Here is a 19,378-nt window from a genome sequence, read left to right on the forward strand (position 1 = left end):
CAGAAAAAAAAACCCTTTAACTATATTACGTATCTCATATAAAGAACAATCTGATTCCAACACCCTACGATATTTATGCATTAATTTTGGTATTTTTTTCCCTCAACATATTCTTTTTTCTGATGAATCCACTTTCACCAGTGGTGGTTATTTTAAATCTACTGACATCCTTGTCTTGATGATGTTGACCTGGTGTAAAAACAAAACGTCTGGGCCGTATTTGTTCAAAAATACCACGAACTTTATTAGTGTAGGTAGAATAAACAAATGAGTAAGTTGAATGAAAACAGAAATATAATTAATCTTCGTAAAGAAGTCCTCGAATTTCTCCCAGACTTTGTCTGACCTTTCTGCATAGTTATTGCAAATAAAAGCGTGCTAATACAATGTTCTAAAGTTGAATAACAGTTATCACGAACCATGATTATTTTCTCACTTCTACAGCATAAACAAATTGAAAAAGTGAGTAAATTATTACAGAAAAGTAAGATCGTATCTGTACAAAAACGTACCTTACACTGCTCAGAAAAAATCAATTATCAATTAATATTTATTGTATCCAGTGTTTGTATTCTTACATTTTTTATTTTTGTGTTGATTCTAATTTTTTATGATAAAAGCCAAATCATTTTGTAATTTTGTACTATATCTAATAATTATTATTGGCCACTAATTATATTTTCAGTGTATTCCTTAAACAAGATCCTGGAAAAATCCTTTAAAAAAAGCTATACTTTTGACTGGCATGTGCTATTAACCTATTTAGCGGCAAAAATTCTCAGGAAAGTTGACGGTTAGTCTTAACGCCTGAAAATTCTTATACATGCAAACCCGCAATGCTTCAATGCGCTCATGTCTAGTATCCGCGTTTCCGTTAAAAAACAACTTTTATACTACATAAATATATTATTTAAATTTTATATTATTTTATGTTTTTACAATTACAAACTTTATATTATATATTTATATTATTTAACTAATTCTATCCTATAATGCTCAAAATGTCACAATCATAAATTGAAATCAAATCTGCTGGTTGTATATAAAAAACGGTTATAGATAAAAATAAGTGAAGTTAAAAAAAATGATTTAATAATAACAAAACAGCCAGTGACCTGCATGGAGCCCTATCATTTCTCTGAGTTTTACCCTATTACCGTGGCAATGTGTTTGCCAGTGGTGTGGATTGTTAAATCAAGGGTTTACTATGTATGGTTCCTCCAGACTTTGTCCACTTTTGATTTTTTTGTTTGTGACCCATTCACTGATGGAGAAGTCTATGTTTGGTCTTGTTTTCTCAAGTATAGGTTCTGGGCCTATAGTTGGTTCTACGGACCTCCTCTGGCCAGTTTAACTGCATGCCCTGGCATTACAATTAATGTTGTTGTTTTCACTGGTTTTAGATGCACTCACTGATTCCGGATGTGACAGGTTTACATATTACCACCTAGCTTAAGCTATTTTTATTACTATTTTTATTTTAGGTTATGTAATAAAGTTCGATATTCCTCGACTTTAGCAGTAGAAGTTGAACTTAAGCAGTAGTTGCTGAGTGCCACATACTTGTGTTTGATTTTCAGTGTTGTGTTGACAATGAATGACAATTAAAAAGGCAGTTCATTTCTTGCAATTGTTCTTCATAAACATATTCTACACCATACACGTTATTGCGTTAACTGACACAAATGACTCTTATTGAAAGTGAAGCTCACAACAGATAAAGATGTAATAAAGAAGAATGTGGAGTAGCCATAACAGTAAGAAAAGGTACATGGTCAAAAAGGAGCTAATTATCGTTTGATACTATTATTTATTTACATATTCATGGGTAAAACAATACACAACTACAAATTACAGTTCTGATGAACTTATCATAAGTACAAGCTGCATTACAGACTGGAAGAAGTATGTCTTCAAAACTTCCAAAACATTTAACAACCACTAAGGATAAATCTACCCACAACAATCCTGACGATAAACAATGTTTCCTATACCCTGTCATTAAAGTTTCAGGAATGGTTAGGGATATCTTATTTTAAAAGACATTATGTTATTTTCATTTAAGCTATGTGGTCGTGTACAAAAAGGACAGGAGTAGGTTGGGAACAGCTCCTGGATCGTTGTCCTTGAGCACTGGTTCTTACATTCAGCGGTGACAGTTTTTGCTTGTATGAGAGGGTTTTGGGGTCGACCCCTGGCCTGGGATTTGGGTCGTTCCTTGATTAGTCCTGGCAGGGTTTTGGACACTATTGCCTGGCACACTTTTCAATACATGGAAATGTTTTTTTTCAGAATTGGTGTTTCCTTTGAGAGGTTCCTGCGAGGATTACAATACTACGAAGGTACAATTTGATGGAGAAATGTCATTTTATGCAGTAATACTTTTGAAACTCCCGCTCAATGGATTATGAGCCAGTCAGAATATAGTGGGGAGCTGGCCTCAGGATAGATAAACGTTTCAAAATAAAGTGATAACGAATTTGGGTAATCCATTCCAACTGGCTGGCCTGAGCTAGTCTTCCTCGAGTTCGTCCCGGGGATGGATGTTCCTTATGTGGACTGGACTTCCTTATTCCTTACTGGCACTCCAGCCACGCGATCCTCGTCGGTTTTGTAATGACGAGTTGTCATACTTTTTGTCGTACCTACTGTTCGTCGTTTTACGTTTAATTACCACTGCTTCCAATTGACATCCAGCCCATTTCGGACTGTCATGCTGAATAGGGATTGCACAATCCACCCAGTTTTATTTTACACTTCATCAATCCGTTTCGTTCTCCCCGACGCTTTCTAATCCGTCGGTGGTTTTTCAATTTTGAAGTTTACAAAACGGCCATGGATCCTCCCGTTGAGGCAGGACACATAGAATACATAGATTCGGATGAATATGACGAATTTCTCGCTTTGTCGGACATCGAATCGTCAAGTCCGCAGATTCCAGGAAGGACGCAAGGTACATTTTTTCACATGGGATGTTGTGGCCCCCGTGGCACATACTTTTATGGTGCGTGGTGCGCTTTCATCCTTATCAGGCCATAAGGACTCACATCATCCCACGTTCTTAAACTGACTTGCACGAAGAATCAAACTATGAAAGTTTATGATCTTTGACATTTTTTAAAGTTGTTCTAAAAAAAAACAAATTTTGGGAATTTAAACACTATTTACTACAAATACGTTATTGCATGTTTCTATAATTATTCAGGAATGTTCTCTATAGCCCATACTTTTGCTATGACTTACTTTTATCCTTATCAGTAACCATAGGGACTCACATCATCCCAAATTCTTTGAACTGGCTTGCACGAAGAATCAAACTATGAAAGTTTGTGTTCTTTGACATTTTTTAGTTGTTCTAAACAAAAATAATAATAAAAAAAAGCAAATTTTGGAATTTAAGTACTATTTACTACAAATACGTTATTGCATGTTTCTGTAATTAATCAGAAATGTTCCCTATGGTCCATACTTATGCCATGACTTACTGTCATCCTTATCAGCATCCGTAGGGACTCACATCATCTCAAATTCTTGAACAGACTTGCACGAAGAAACAAACTATGAAAATTTATTTCTTTGACATTTTTTAAAGTTGTTCTAAAAACAAATTTTGGGAATTTAAATAGTATTTACTATAAATACGTTATTGCATGTTCCTATAATTGATCAGAGATGTCCCATGGCCCATAGTTATGCTATGGCTCATTTTCATCCTTATCAGTATCCATAAGGACTCACATCATCCCACATTCTTGAACTGATTTGCATAAACAATCAAACTATGAAAGTTTGCTTTCTATGATTCTTTTCAAAATTGTTCTAAAACAAAAATTTAATAATAAATAAAAATAAAACAAATTTTGTAAATTTAAGTACTTTATAGCATAAGTACATAATATTCATAAATGTGCCCATAGTTATGCCATGACTTATTTCCATCCTTATCAGTTTTCATAAGGACTCACATCTTCCTATGTTCTTAAACCGACGTGCACAAAGAATTAAACTATGAAAGTTTAAAAAAAAGCAAATTTTAAGAATTGAAGTACTATTTACTATAAATACATTATTGCATATTTCTATAATTAATCAAAAATGTTCCCTATGGCCCATACTTATGCCATAGCTATTTTCATCCTTGTCAGTATCCTTAAGGACTCACATCATCCTATATTCTAAAAACCAACTTGCACAAAGAATTAAACTATGAAAGCTTGGTTTCTTAGACTCTTGTCAAAGTTGTTCTAAAAAAAGCAAATTTGTAGAATTTAAATACTATTTACTATAAATACGTTATTGTGTTTATATAATTAATCAGAAATATTCCCTATGGCCCATACTTATGCCATGGCTTACTTTCATCCTTATCAGAAACCATAAGGACTTGCATCATCTCAAATTCTTGAACTGACTTGCACAAAGAATCAAACTATGAAAAACAAAAATGTAAAATTAAATTAAGAAGGAATTAAAGAATAAATAAAACCAGTTTTGTGAATTTGAAGACTATGTAGGATAAGTACATTATTTATTTATCTTTAATTAATTAGAAATGCTCCCTATGGCCCATGCTCATATGTCGTACGGCTTACTTTCATCCTTACCAGTAACCATAAGGATCAGGTCATCTCAAGTTCTTAAACTATCGTGCACAAAGAATCTAACTATGAAAGTTGGTTTACTTAGAATATTTTCAAGTTCTTCTTTAAAAAAAAGTCGTATGAATTAATTTTCTCTTTATCAGTAACCATAAGGATCCAATCATCCCAAGTTCTTAACTGACTGTCACAAAAAGTCAAACTATGAAAGTTTGTTATATTTGAATTTTTCAAAGTTGTTTTACAAAACAAGCAAATTTTGTGAATTTAAATACTATGTACTATAAGTATATTATTTTATGTATCTATAATTAATCAGAAATGCCCCCTATGGCCCACACTTATATGTTGTAAGGCTTTCATCCTTCCCACTAACCATAAGGACTCACATCATCCCAAATTCTTAAACTGACTTGTACAAACTATGAACATTTGTTTTCCTTAACCCCTTTCAAAGTTGTTCGAAAAAAAGAAAATTTTTAAAATTTATTTTATTTATTTAAATATGCATTATTGTATTGATAACCAAATGGAAATGCAGCCTATGATCACTACTTTATATGATGTATGGCTTGCTTTTATCCGTATCAGTAACCAAAAGGATTCACATCATCCCAAGTTCTTGTACTGACTTGCACAATGTATCAAACTATGAAAGCTATGTTTTACTCTTAAAAATTGCCTTGAAGACACAAATTTTGTGTACTTAAACCAAGTTAAATGCATTATTCTGTGTATCTATAATTGGTTGGAAATGTCACCCATGACCCATACTTTATATTGTGTTTGTCTTACTTTCATCTTTATCATTTTAACTTCTCTAATAAAATTCTCAGTTCTTATATACATTTTGTATGTTTTAAATTTGCTGAAATCACCCCATGGCCATACTTATGTGATGTATGGCTTGCTTTCATCTTTTTCAGTAACAGAAACTGTCATCATTTCTAGTTCTTAATCTTCCTTGAACACACATCACAGTATGAAAGTGTGTTTTCTTTTACTCTTGATGAAGATGAACTTATAAATTTTTGTTTACTCGCACTGATTTAAAAAAAAAGTTTATTTCCTTGAATGATTGCAGTTCAGCCTACTTGCAACGAGTTTTATATGGTTCACAGTGAGCCGGTCAAATTTAAGACTCACAACCGCAATGTGTTCATTACTGGTCAAGATATTCACCTGCAGATCATTGCATATGAGAGAAGTATCACGACTCATCTTCTGAACCCCAATCTGTAAGTGCGACAGCGTGCTGCATGCTTGCTTGCATCGGGGGACGGCTGTGAATGTGCGATCAGTGAAAATAATTTTAAAGAGCATGTCATTGAACCGCATACTTTTTACGCTAGTTGGTGCTTATACTTATAGATTGTATGCTTTAATGTAAATATACTGTTTTTTATTTTTATTTTATATAATTTTATTTATACCTAATAATCAATTAAACCATTGTTGAAGTTTGTGTATAGTACTGGTGTATTATTTGCAGAAAATAACACAAATGACAAGAGAAAACAATAGGTGTCATTAGGTAAAATTACATCTGCATTTATATAATACTAATTAGTTCTCTGTGGTGAAAAAATTCAACAAATTAAAGCTTCTATTTCAGTTGGCTTGCGGTGGGTTTGAATGGCTAATTTTCCCATGGCTCTGGGTGGAATCTACAATGAAAATCATTCTCACACCTTGTTTTATTAAATGTGCACTTAATTTCATGGTGGCTTGAATAGAAATTAAAAATATAAATTATTTGATCATTAATTGTGATATATTGAATAATGATTTATTGCATAGTTCATTGTAGATTTTTTCTGAATAGTTTTTATTGGATGCTATTGTACAGGACCTTGGTGGTTGAGTGGTCAGGGGATCTGGCTCTTATTGCCGTTCTGGGTTCGAAACCCGGCCCAAGGATTTTTAATTGAGAATAATATGAAAGAAGTATTGTAATGTGGTTTGAACGCGACACCCAACGGGTAGTTCGATATTAAGCCCTCCTGTTTGACAGGAATTACTTTACAGAACATTCATACAACGTAATAACAAGGTGCTTAAACAATGATAAACATAAATACCACTTTATGTTTCATTCTTCTTTTACACGACACTTGCAAATTAGAAGTGTCAACTAAGTAGACAAAAGCTGCTATTGTAGAAATTGTAAAACAGTTCAGTGACATTTCTAAAACTTAGAACTGATGATAAATGAATTTTTGGTGATTTTTTTTTCCGTTTTTATATACAACAAACAAAAAAAAATCTCGATTTTATAGTCAAGAGGATGAATGAGTTTTATGACCCATCAAGGGGTATTTATAAAGTATTGTAAAAAAAAAATCAACCAGTCAACTGATAAATAAAACATGTAAGTAGATTAAGCTTTTGATAAATAAGTTTTGCATTGTAAACGTTCAAGGATCCTTGTTTTACAATTGTTTATCATTGAATTTACTATTTATTTATTTTAAAATAAAATTTCGAACTTGTCGCTCCTACAACAATAGTGATTTTTATCTCATGATTAAGAAAATTCAAATGAAATCCTATTAAATCATCATCATCATCTGACTGTTTTTGAATTTTGGGAGTGCATTCACCTAATTTTTAGGCTTGAAATGTTGGCTGAGTCTAGTGATTGCCCAATTCTTTCAGCCTTGAGCTAATGTACACTCCTTCAAAGAATTAGTCACTATCACTTCAAAACAGAAATTTCTTTTTTTATTTCTTTTATAGTATATATTTTCCTCGGCCAAAATAAATCTGTACTTATCTTTTCTATTATGCTTAAGTGTTAAAATAATTAAAAATAATTTAAAAAATTAGTATATTTATTGTGATTTTAGTTCTGTTCAAAGGAATATTATTATTATTTTTTTTTAACTGATTGCATTTTCACATGTACTTCTGCGAGGAATATTTCCTTATGTCCTTGACTGGAAATAGTGATTTCGAGTCATGACATCGCCAATCAAGGCTAGATGTTTAATTATTCTTCTCAAGCTTGTTCAATTTTTCTTCCTTTACTTTTTTTATTGATCGGTATATTTTTCACTATTTTTATTGAACTTGCATTAAATCAAACATTAGATAATAAAAAGTGAAACGATTATTTTACTTTTGTTAGAAAGTGTAGATGTGATTATTTAATAGCGCCTCCATGGCCTAGTTTTACACGAAGGCTAGAAGGCAGGTTTTTCTTGCTTTTTTTTTGTTTTGATATTTTATTAATAGCTCCTTTAACCCAGAAGTTTAAAATAGCTTACTGCTTTAGGACAAATATAAATCTATTGATGTAATTTATAACTTCCTATATTTTCTCTCTCTCTCTCTTTTAACATTATTCAAATGAACTAATCTCCCTCTCCCAAATTGTTCTATTAAAAGTTTTCAAGTAAATAAATACTTTTTATTTTAAAAAGAAAACATACAAATTACATTTTGAATAGTACACAAAGTATAATGGCATGGCTAATGCCGTCTGCCAGAGGATAGATTCTGCTGATTTGTTTATTTTAATAAATTTTTAATGTCATTGTGTTTCACACTACATCATTTTAATATATATACTTTTATCTTATTATTCAGTTAGTTTAAAAAAAAGTAATTTATTTATTTTTATTTATATGGGTGAGTAGAAATATTTTGATTGAATATAAAAAAATATTTTTTGTGTTGTATAAATTCACTTTTTTCTACATCCTACATGTATTTGCTAAATTTAAACAATGTTTATAAATCCCAGGCCCTGAAGATGATCTCAATAAAGACCAAAACGTTGGCATGATAAAGAAAATGTTTTTCTGAAACCTACATCACACCAGACCGCATCTCACGATTTCTGAACAATCATTTTTTTATTACTCTTAAAAAATTTATATAATCAAATCAGTATTACATTTGACATTATGTACTATATTTGAAATTAAAATACTATATTTGAAATTATTGTATATGTTTATAAATAAAACAATTGGAGATATAGAAATAATTATAAAAAAAGTAATAAATACTAAACAAACACTTAATAAAAAATGAAGAAACATTTATTAAAAATCGTTAAAAGTGTCTATTTTTTAACATGTATGTTTAAACAGTGTATACAAATTTTTGTGAAAAAGTTGATTCTGTACATAATGGTAAGATTCATTCTCAGTGTTTTAGATTGCAGATATGTAGATATATTTTATCTTAATTAAAAACCTTAATTAATTGAAAGATAGTAATTGGTCAAGCGCACCACGAGACTAGAGAATTGCAGATATGCCTAATTTTACCCATGTATGACCTTGTGTGGTCAGAAATCTCACTTTAACAAGGACAATTTTATTTTTATTTTTTTATTTTTTTTTGTCTTGCCGGTATTTTATTAATTTTTGTGTGACAAAATTTTGTTAATTCAATAAACGACTTTTTAAATTGCTTAAAAATACTGAATGATCTTCTATTGCTTTTCAAATTAATTTTAATTGCTAACAATTTTCCTTAATTGAAACAGCAAGTTTATATAACTTACTGTTTGCATGCCTCAACACAGTATTTACCTATAGTGATATTTTTGGAAATAATAAAAAAGGGCCTGACAAAACAAAAATTACACAAACCCACCATTGAAGATGATGAGATACTGAAGCAGACAAACAGCAAGAATAGGCAAAAGGGACGTCTCAACTTACAGACGATTCGTCTAACGCTACAAATGTGTTAAAAAACCCTATTAAAAGAAAGTGGCGGCCCTTATTGGTAGCCCTAAAAAGATCTGACTCGTAGAAGAGGGTTTATCCTCACCCGATTAAGAATAGGCCATGCGGGTTTGACACACACTTACTTTTTTGGCATACGTATCTGATATGTAAAGAATGGTCCCTCGACTTGTACCATTTAATTGAAGGGTGCCACTCCTTGGCTCCATATAGAGAGTGTGTAGGAATGCAACCCGATATGAGAATTGTCCTTGAGCACGGCAGCGAATATCTTGGTCCCCTGTTCTGATTTTTACAGGAAACGGCTGTATTATTTTTTATAATATTGATAGTTTTGTGTATCTAGTGTGAGTTGAGATTGAATGTATTTATTAGCATGAATGTGTAGTGTGAGAGGGTCAATGGCGAAATATTGAATACTCACTCCACCAATCTTCAATTATAATATAATAGGTTAAAGGGTGATGTAGGAATGTCGCCCTAACTGACTGAATAGTATGTAAAGACAAAATGTATTTATGAGTACAAAAAAAATGTTTCCTACATTGAACATAAGTTAGGTTTATTGAGCATAATGCAGAATAATTTCCTATACTGCTTGCATATAATTGTCTATAAATGTTGCTTTTTAAGCCACATTCACGCAAGAAAAGCATTCGTGAATGTTAGTTTGGACTAGTCACTTGGACTCAGTACATAAAAGGTATTGATCATTTGTACTCGTTCGGTGTGAACACAATTCTGAACATTCGAACAATTCTCGATAAAAAGGGCTTGTGAGCCATTTTTTCTGACTCATTCTCTGACTTCTCCTCTACAGTTTGTGCCTCTTTCCTCGACCTTGATCAAGAAAATGTTAAAGTCTTCAGAAGATCGAGTTGAGCCTTTCACATCTCACAGTTCACTAACAACTCTAGCTTTTGTGATTTACAATAAAATAAATCGAATATCTGAAGCAAATAAATGCATATGGTCGTCTTTAATTCTTCTCCATACGTGGTTTCGTTTTCCCTTCCTGAAGTGAGTGTATTTATTGGCGAGAATGTGTGAGTGTATGGGTGGGTAGTGGTCGGAATATCGAGTATACTACAGACCCACCAAACTAGGATAGATATCTCTTTGTGTGTTTTGGATAGAATGAATGTATTTATTGGCGCGAAAGTGAGTGTGTTTGGGTGGGTTGTACAGGAATATCGAGTACTCCACAGTCCCACCGATTTAGGTTAGTATTAGGCTATAATATCTTTTAGAGTAAATGGGCGGAGGCACTGTTCTAATATTAAATGCGCCAGTGGCTCCGCATTTTTTTAATTTGTAACTACAGAATGATTTGTTTGAGTGAATGTATTTATTAGTGTGATAGTAGTGTATGCATGGGTGGGTCTATGGTGGAATATCAAGTACCCCATAAACCCACCAACCTAGGTTAATATTTTAGATTAATTGTAATTTTAATTGTAAATAATGTATGGATGTATTTATTAGCGTGAACGAGGGCGGGTCTTCAGAGGAATATTGAGTACTCTGAAACCCGCATATAGGTTAGGCTAGGATTGAATGTTAGTGAATGAGATAGTTTCAGAGCCTTTTCACCATGTGTGGGAGGGCTAAAAATGTAGAAATAACATCCCAGAACACAACCAGAAAGATCGCCAGACTTCCTACAGAAAAGCTAACTTAAAAAAAAAAAAAAAAAAAAAAAAAAAAAAAAAAAAAAAAAAAAAAAAAAAAAATTTAAATGTGAGGTGCCGGCAATAGCCCAGGCAGCTAGCCGGTTGAAAAAAAAGAAAAAATGCAAAAAACAAAACAGTGATCCTCGAATATCACCCACCCAGGAGTTTGGCAGTCCTGGGTCAGACCTTGGTCTTATCCATCCAGCTGCCAAGGGCTCTAGGGTCTGTCAACAGCCAGATCATTCACACTCTTTTAAATACATGTTGCAAACATTTACATGCTATTCAGTCAGTTAAGGCGATATGCCTACATCACCCTTTACACCTATTACATTATAATATTATAACTGACCCTCTCCCACTTACATTCATGCTAATAAATACATTCATGCTCAGCACACTAGGGGATGCAAAAATTTCACTACTCTATACATTAAAACAACCCTGTTTCCTCTAAGATCAAGTACTGCTCAAGTGCTCAAGAATAACACTCATATCAAGCTTTCCTTATCGAGTAACTTTTTCTTTGCATGCCACCAGACACCCCCCCCCCCAAAGTAAGTGGCCATGTGTTAACCTCACATGACCTATCGTTAATCGGGTGACAATGACCCTTCTTTGATAATGGGTCAGATCCAATATCAACAATGCTTTCATATGTAGGAGCTTTTCTGCCTATCCAGCCGACGTTTTAATCACGTTTTTTATTGCATTTTTAATGTCAGGGGGTCAAATTGTGGAGGTTAAGTCTGAAGGTTGGGATGTCCCAGCCTTGGCTGCCTCGTCCGACTTAAAGAAGTACTGAGAGATGTGCACATTTATTAGTATTGTGGCTCATTTTCAGCTGCTGGCAAAATATTATTTTCACACTAACATTATTACATATTTTTACATTGATTAAAGGATGCCTTCAACAGGCTTTCATAGAATTTTTACTTTCAAACATATATAATGGATTTTGTATGTAACATATTAAACATATTTCATTCAGAAAGCTGGGAAAGTAACAGTGGTTGCTGGCTCCCTTCGGATATATGCAAATGATAAATGTTGTATCGCATTACGTAATGTATATATTGTACAGATGGTAATAAATTAAAAAAAAAAAAAAATAAGTGCATGCAGCCTACTAATGAATTATTTACTTTTAAAGTTGATTAAATAGTCTGTAATTTTTAGGTATACAATTCACTTGAGACATGGAGATTTTTCTTGGACAATAAAGAAGCGATACAAGCACATTTTGCACCTACATCAGCAGCTCAAGATGTACAGAGCAAGTCTCAATGTTCCTTTCCCGACAAAAACGCACAAAGAACGTAGAACGAGCTTTAAAAATGAAGTTTCAAAGGACAAATCTGTGAAGAAACACTTTCCAAGGTTTGTATTTCAATTGTATTGTTTGTTGAGATTTAATAAATTTTTTAAGTATTAAAATTTTAAACCTAGATTTCCAGCGAAACCAGAAGCACTGGTGCCATACGATAAGATTGACGAGAGGATGAAACAGTTGGAGGATTATCTAAACAATTTGTTGAAAATTAAGCTTTACAGAAACCATCATGAAACGGTAACTAAAAACGTTACTATGAAGAAACTAAGCGATGACATCAGTTTTAATCAAGCCACTTTGACCCAGCCTTAATGAAACATTTTGTTCACTTTTTCAACAAAAATTATTTTTTTCTCTTATTTAGTGTGCAATTAAACTGAAATAGAACTTCTAACAATTTTTTATTTTTTATTTTATTTTAAGATTGCCTTTCTCGAAGTGAGTGAACTCTCGTTTATCGGCGCCCTGGGCGTGAAAGGGATGGAAGGGCCCGTTCAGAAGAGAACTCGCAGTGCTTATCCAAGAACTGCAGGTTGTAATATATGTGGATGTTGTGACAGTGGATTATGTGTTAGGTATTGTTTTGGCTATTTTAAAATGAATTATAATTGGCAATTTTTCCCTTGTGTAGATTTTTTTTTCAATAGAGCAAAATTTCAAAATTTGGTGTTCACCAATACCGACACATAATATTTTGTAGCTTGATTATCCTGGTCCATCTCACTGGTTTTGTTTGTTAAGAGCATTTCAGCATTTTTCTGTCTTCTATGGGTGGTTTGTTAATTTACATTAATTGATTATTATATAAATAAAACAGTTTCTTTGTAAAAGGGCATAATTGAAAAATAAATAACACCACCTTCATCGGTGAGAATAGGCAGACCAGGTTGTTCAGAGATTTCGAACTTGTAGCTCGATCATCTTTGATCATCCTCGTCTGGCTATTCCTTCTGGATTTGCCTGTCAGTCTAGATGATAGGAGATGATCAAGCTATAAATAAATTATTCATTAAAAATTAAAGTTAAAAGAAACAAAAGCTATATTTTGAATTCCAATAACTTGCTGGGGTGCTGGTGTTTTTGGAAAAAATGCAAGCATTTTATTTTTGTAAGAACTGTTGGTATTGATAGGGAATTATTTGATTTTTTGTTTGTTTTTAAAAGGTTATTTTTCATTTAATAATTTGCAAAACTAGAGTGGATTTATTGTCTTTGTACAATAATATTTAAAGTATATAAGCATGGTGCGATTGGCTGTAGGCTTAGTTCGTACTTTTTATTGCGTAGAGCACTCAAGATAGTGAAATATGCAAGTTAATGGAATTAAAATGCTATATTTTAAATTATAATAATGTTGTATTGAGGCTTTTTGCATGGATTAGTTAATTATGTAAAGTGTTGTCAGTTTTTGTTTTCAAATATTTGAAAAATTAATTAATTGTTTTGTTTTTTATAACTTCAGATGCCATTACATATGTGGAGATCTTTGCGCTACATGGAGATCGAGGTGGTTGATTGTGAAAGACAGTTTTGTTGCATACATCAGGCCAAAAGATGGAAGGGTGAAAGCCGTCATACTTTTTGACTCCGGATTCGATGTCTCTTCTGGAGTTTTCACGACCGGAAGGAGGAAAGGTCTTCACATCACCAACATGTCGAGGTATTTGAACTGTCGTCGTAAGTGCGAATAGATCTTATTGGCTTTTTCTAACAGGCAAATATTGCTTAATTGCCCTACTCGGAGGACAGCTCGTGAATGGCAGGCTTATATAAAAGATATGGTCAGACAGAAAGGTAAATTTTCCATTTTGAATTACTATTCTAATATAAATTACCAAAATTTGTTTATAAAAGCTTAACATGAGGAAACAGATTGGGTAAATATTATAAAATGTCTGTTCTTATCGAAACTTATAATCGACAGTTATTAAATATTTTGTAATTTTACACTAGGAGCTGATTTTACTCAGAGGAATCGTTATTTTTCTTTCACGCCCGTGAGGCCGTTTGTAAAATGCGCATGGTTTGTCGATGGAAAATCGTACATGGCGGCAGTCGCGACTGCTTTGGAGCAGGCAAAGGAAGAGATATACATTGCAGACTGGTGGCTCAGCCCTGAAATATACATGAAGAGGCCAGCGCTACAAGGAGACTATTGGAGGCTTGATAAAATTTTACAAAGGAAAGCCGTGCGTAAATTGCACCCTCACTAAAATCATTCGAATATCATCTAAAAAAAATCTCATTTTAGGCCGATGGTGTAAAAATATTCATCCTTTTGTATAAAGAAGTTGAAATGGCAATTGGCATCAATAGTTTCTACAGCAAACAAAAACTTACCGCTGAAGGCTCACAGAACATAAAAGTATTGTAAAAATTTAGAACAATAAGTATTAAAAGTCGCAAATATTTTCTTTATTAACATTTTTCTAGGTTTTACGCCATCCTGATCACGCAAAGGCGGGTATTCTTTTCTGGGCTCATCATGAAAAAATGGTCGTCATAGATCAAAGTTTGGCATTCCTTGGTGGCATTGATTTATGCTATGGCCGTTGGGATGATTACAAGCATAGGTTTGAAAATAAATATAATAATAACATTTAGAAATTAACCTAAAGTCTATTACATAGGAAAAACTTAGAGATATTATTTCAATTTTAAACCCTTACTTAATTGTAAGTTTGAATAAAACTGAATTAATGCATCTTTAAGGTATTGCATTTATTTTTAATACTTAGGTTAACTGATCTTGGAAGTCAAGTAGATGGAGGAAATAAATTTCAAGATTTTATGTCCCTCTCTCTTGCAACTCATGCTCTTGCCGCTTCAGTCTTAGCATTAAAGTAAGCATCTCGTGCTTTCTAAAACAGTCCTTCTTTAAAGACAATATAAAACTTTTTTATTTATCATTTTTAGGTCAAATGGAGAAAATGGGAATGTGAACAATAACACAGATGGAGATGAAGTTTATATGCAGCCGACCGAGGAGAATGTTAAGTGCAATACACCTGAACTAGAGAGAAAAAGCCTCTTTGATACTGTATGCACTTATTAAATATTGAAACTTTCGATAAATTAATTATAAACAACTTTTAAAAATTTTTTTATCTAAAGGTAAAAACACGTGGTAAGGAATGGATGAATCTATGGAGTTTTAATTCTGATGAAGATGAGGATATAGACTTGGTTGATAATACGAAAGATACTAGAAATATGATAGAAAGAGAAAGGGAATCTGCCAGTATATTAACGCAAGAAACGTATGTTTAAAACATAAAATTCAGCTTTTTTTTTCTCCTTTCAATTTAAATATATAATGGTAGTTAATCCATGAAATATTTTAGCTTGGTCTGTCCTGAAATGTCAGAAGATGATTTGGAGAAAGGGATGATAACTGAAGAGCCAGCAGGTTCTAAACTTTGGGTCGGAAAAGACTATACAAATTTCATTCTTAAGGATTTTGAAAATCTCGACCTCCCTTTTCAAGGTTTGAATTTTAAGTCGATATAAATTATATATGCTATATGTAGTATAAGAAGTACATGCTTGGTGATCAATTTTTTTTCTAAAAATTATTTAGATCTTGTGGATCGTACCAAAACGGCAAGAATGCCATGGCATGATGTCGGTGTTATGGTGAAAGGTACTGCAGCCAGGGATTTAGCAAGGCATTTTATACAGAGATGGAATGCTGTGAAGGTATTTTATTATTATTATTTTCATTGTTCAATTTGTAAAACTATTTTTTTAAAAAATTGGTTAGCTCGAAAAATCAAAGATCAATCCCCAGTATCCGTATCTTCTTCCGAAGTCATACAATGAGTATTCACACTTCGAATTGCCGGGTGTTAGGGAGATCAGTGCCTCGTGTCAGGTATTTAAAAATAAAAATAGTTTCAAGTTCAAATGAATACTTAAGAAATCTATTCTCGTTTTTTTAGGTTGTGAGGAGTTTGTCACAATGGTCTGGTGGATTCATCGATCAAGAAACATGGGAGGGGAGCATTCACGAAGCGTTAGTTGACGCCATTGCCAAAGCAAGATATTACGTTTACATTGAAAATCAATTTTTCATTTCACTCGGTTCTCAATCATCTCAAGTCAGGAACCAAGTGGCTGATGCTCTTTTTAAAAGGATCGTACGAGCTCACAGGTATTCAAAATATATATAAAAAATTTGATTTAAATAATTTGGGCTTGTTTAATCTCCAGGGAAGGTAGTGTGTTCAGAGTATTTGTCGTCCTTCCGTTACTACCAGGTTTTGAGGGTGAAGTCGGTACACCAAGTGGTACAGCTCTTCATGCAATAACCCACTGGAATTATGCATCAATTTGCAGGTATGCTGAATGCTTTGAAAACTATAAAAAATATAAACAAGGTTTTGTCCTTTTGAGTTATTTTACTTTTTTACTCTTTTATCAGTGTAACATCCTTATTTTTGATTGAAAAGTTGCAATTTTTTTTCTAGAGGAAAAAATTCATTAATTATGAGATTAAAAGATGCAGGCATACCTGACCCAGATGAATATATCACATTTCATGGCTTAAGGACACACTCCATTTTGAACAAAGCTCCGGTACATAAAATGGTTTCATTTCAAATCGATTCAAAATGTATTAATTCAATTCAATTTGTAGATCACCGAACTTATCTATGTTCATTCCAAATTGTTGATAGCCGACGACCGATTAATGATATGCGGATCTGCTAACATAAACGACAGATCACTGTTGGGAAAGAGAGATTCCGAGATTGCTGTCGTCATCGAAGACGAGGAGTTTAAAGAAGGACAGATGAACGGAGCGACATTTTTAAGTGGGAAACTTTGCGGAGCGCTGAGAAGATTTTTATTTAAAGAGCACCTGGGGATTCTTGGCAGTCAACAGCCTACGATTGATGTAACTGACCCTATCTCACGCGCATTTTATCACAATGTTTGGAGGAGAATTGCAAAGTCAAACTCTGAGATTTATGAAAAAGTATTTCCTTTTCATCCTCATCTATGAGTAACTTTTTTACAAATTTGCTTTCTTTTAGGTTTTTCATTGTATACCATCAGATCAAATAAAAACTTTCAAAGATCTTAACAATGAGATATACTACCCTAAATGCTTGTATGATCCTGAAGCAGCCGTAAAAGATTTAGAAGGGGTTCAAGTAATTTTTTTTAAAAATTTGATTAATGTTTACATAATATACTAATTTAAATTAAATTATTTTTAGGGTCATCTCGTTATGTTTCCTTTAGAGTTTCTAAAAGATGAAGTTCTAACTCCTAATCCAATGGGTGTCCAAGGAATGCTGCCGACATCCCTTTGGACGTAGAAATATGGTGTAACAAATATAATTATGGTGATGCTGGGTTTTCGCCTGCGAATCGATGACTTGCTGAACCAGCACTGGGCTACTATTTCACTAATTGGGTCCATCTTTGCATTTATTAGTGAAGCGCCTGTTCAGCATGAAATATAATTATGTTGCTTACCTTTGTGAAAAAAATTATCAGTAAATAGTGAAAAGAAGCTTTAGACTATAATTTTAAAACCCATCTCAGTGAAATTGCCTTTTGAGCTTCAGATGAAAAACTTGCGCAACTACAATATTAGTAGCACTATTCTAGGTTTTATACTTTTAATTGTAATGTTAATTCTCATAAAAAAACATATCAGTTTGGAACAATGGAAAGATTGTCTAAACTTTTCTTTATATACAATATATTTTTAAATAAAAGAGTTCATAAAAATGTAGAAATGTTTACACTGTTTAAAAAACCCTAACTGTACTGCAAAAATTGTCAACTTATATAAAATAAAATGACTGTAAAAATTATCAACATAATTAAAATTAAAATTTTGTGGATATTGCTTTTACATACTAGTAGATTAATTGCTTTTATCAGTGGTTTTGTGTGTTTACAGGATGTACAGAATTTTGTCATTTCAGTTATTATCTGTCTATGAGAAAACAATGAGGAATCCACTCGAGAGAAATGGTGTCTTTTACTTACTTATATACTTACTACATCACAGATACTTCACATTTTACATACTTACGAAATGTGCGTAGGAGATACACTATAAATGTCAGAATCCTGAAGCATCCCTGATGGACAAATTCTGAAAAAAAAACAAAAAAAAAAAACAAAAAAAAACAGGCCATGATGAACTGAGATGATAAAGCATTAGCAACAAAATTTTGGGCACTCTCAACACGACACACAAGAATGACACATCTACACAGAAAACAAACACTTTGAGCCCTGAAGATGATCTCAATAAAGATCGAAACGTTGGCACGATAAAGAAAATGTTTTTCTTAAACCTACATCACAGTCACACCAGACCGCATCTCACGACCTCCAAGTAATCATTAGCAACAAAGTTTTTATTTTAACATGCTCATTGGCCAGTTTAAAAGTCAGTTTTAGAGGACCGCAATAGCTGAGTGTTCAGTGTGATAGTCTCTCAGTTCCCTGGAATCGTGGGTTCGATTCCCACTTTCACCCCTGGCCCTTTTTTCATGCAACCCCCGACCCTAAAAAAATAAAAAATATACGCATCGCATATGAGAAATAACGTCCCTTGGCAAAGTTCATAAGGCTATTTAAAAAAAGTTTTAAAAACTTAACACTTGAAAATGTGAATGTTCTAACTATGTTAACATTTTCCAGTGTGATCTGATTCGAGCAAATTTTATCCGGTAGTCTGTTGATGTTATCTTCTTGATGTAAAACTTAATTCCTGTTCTCCAAGACTGAAGATATCGCCACTTTAAAATTTTAAAACTAAGAACATGTATTTTTGTACGTGTACGTGGCAATTCACTGATATCTGTTTTACCTGAATTGCTTGCAAGTGAGTGAAGGAATTCAACTCGCAGATTAAAAATTTTAGAATCATATTATGAGATTTAGATATCCTATGAACTTTACGACCAGTATAATAAAAATAAAGTTCCTTTCGTAGCAGAAGATGCTTTATATTCACATTAATTAGCAAGCAAGTCTTTAATAAGAAATTACTTGAATTTCTTTTTTATTGCTTCTTTTTAGATCAAGGGTGGGTTT

At 32.8% G+C, this 19,378-nt stretch overlaps 1 protein-coding gene across 2 annotated transcripts; it reads left to right on the forward strand.

Moving 5' to 3' along the window:
- Positions 1 to 2,482: 2,482 nt before the first annotated feature.
- On the forward strand, positions 2,483 to 18,059 carry LOC106669710 (phospholipase D2). Of its 2 annotated transcripts, XM_014399371.2 has the most exons (22): positions 2,483 to 2,953; positions 5,683 to 5,836; positions 12,157 to 12,357; positions 12,427 to 12,547; positions 12,734 to 12,885; positions 13,773 to 13,970; positions 14,025 to 14,104; positions 14,264 to 14,499; positions 14,562 to 14,675; positions 14,744 to 14,883; positions 15,049 to 15,153; positions 15,227 to 15,350; positions 15,425 to 15,570; positions 15,655 to 15,797; positions 15,891 to 16,009; positions 16,074 to 16,184; positions 16,252 to 16,463; positions 16,523 to 16,648; positions 16,780 to 16,888; positions 16,950 to 17,291; positions 17,350 to 17,469; positions 17,536 to 18,059. In XM_014399371.2, exons 1-22 carry the CDS (start codon positions 2,836 to 2,838, stop codon positions 17,635 to 17,637), a joined length of 3,273 nt encoding a protein of 1,090 aa, XP_014254857.1. In that variant the 5' UTR covers positions 2,483 to 2,835; the 3' UTR covers positions 17,638 to 18,059. The 2 variants fall into 2 exon arrangements, with proteins under 2 accessions (XP_014254857.1, XP_014254858.1); XM_014399372.2 differs by lacking the exon at positions 5,683 to 5,836 and having other exon boundaries at positions 2,871 to 2,953.
- Positions 18,060 to 19,378: the final 1,319 nt, after the last annotated feature.

The sequence above is a fragment of the Cimex lectularius genome, unplaced genomic scaffold (genome assembly GCF_000648675.2).
Source record: "Cimex lectularius strain Harlan isolate CLEC.00 unplaced genomic scaffold, Clec_2.1 scaffold8, whole genome shotgun sequence".
Taxonomy (NCBI): domain Eukaryota; kingdom Metazoa; phylum Arthropoda; class Insecta; order Hemiptera; family Cimicidae; genus Cimex; species Cimex lectularius.

Bases quoted from the DNA above. Each gene is read 5' to 3' on its own strand.
- LOC106669710 (XM_014399371.2), top strand. From the start codon at position 2,836: ATGGATCCTCCCGTTGAGGCAGGACACATAGAATACATAGATTCGGAT. The intron at 15,351-15,424 runs GTATGCACTTAT...TTTTATCTAAAG, and splicing joins GAAAAAGCCTCTTTGATACT to GTAAAAACACGTGGTAAGGA. The intron at 15,798-15,890 runs GTTTGAATTTTA...AAAATTATTTAG, and splicing joins TCTCGACCTCCCTTTTCAAG to ATCTTGTGGATCGTACCAAA.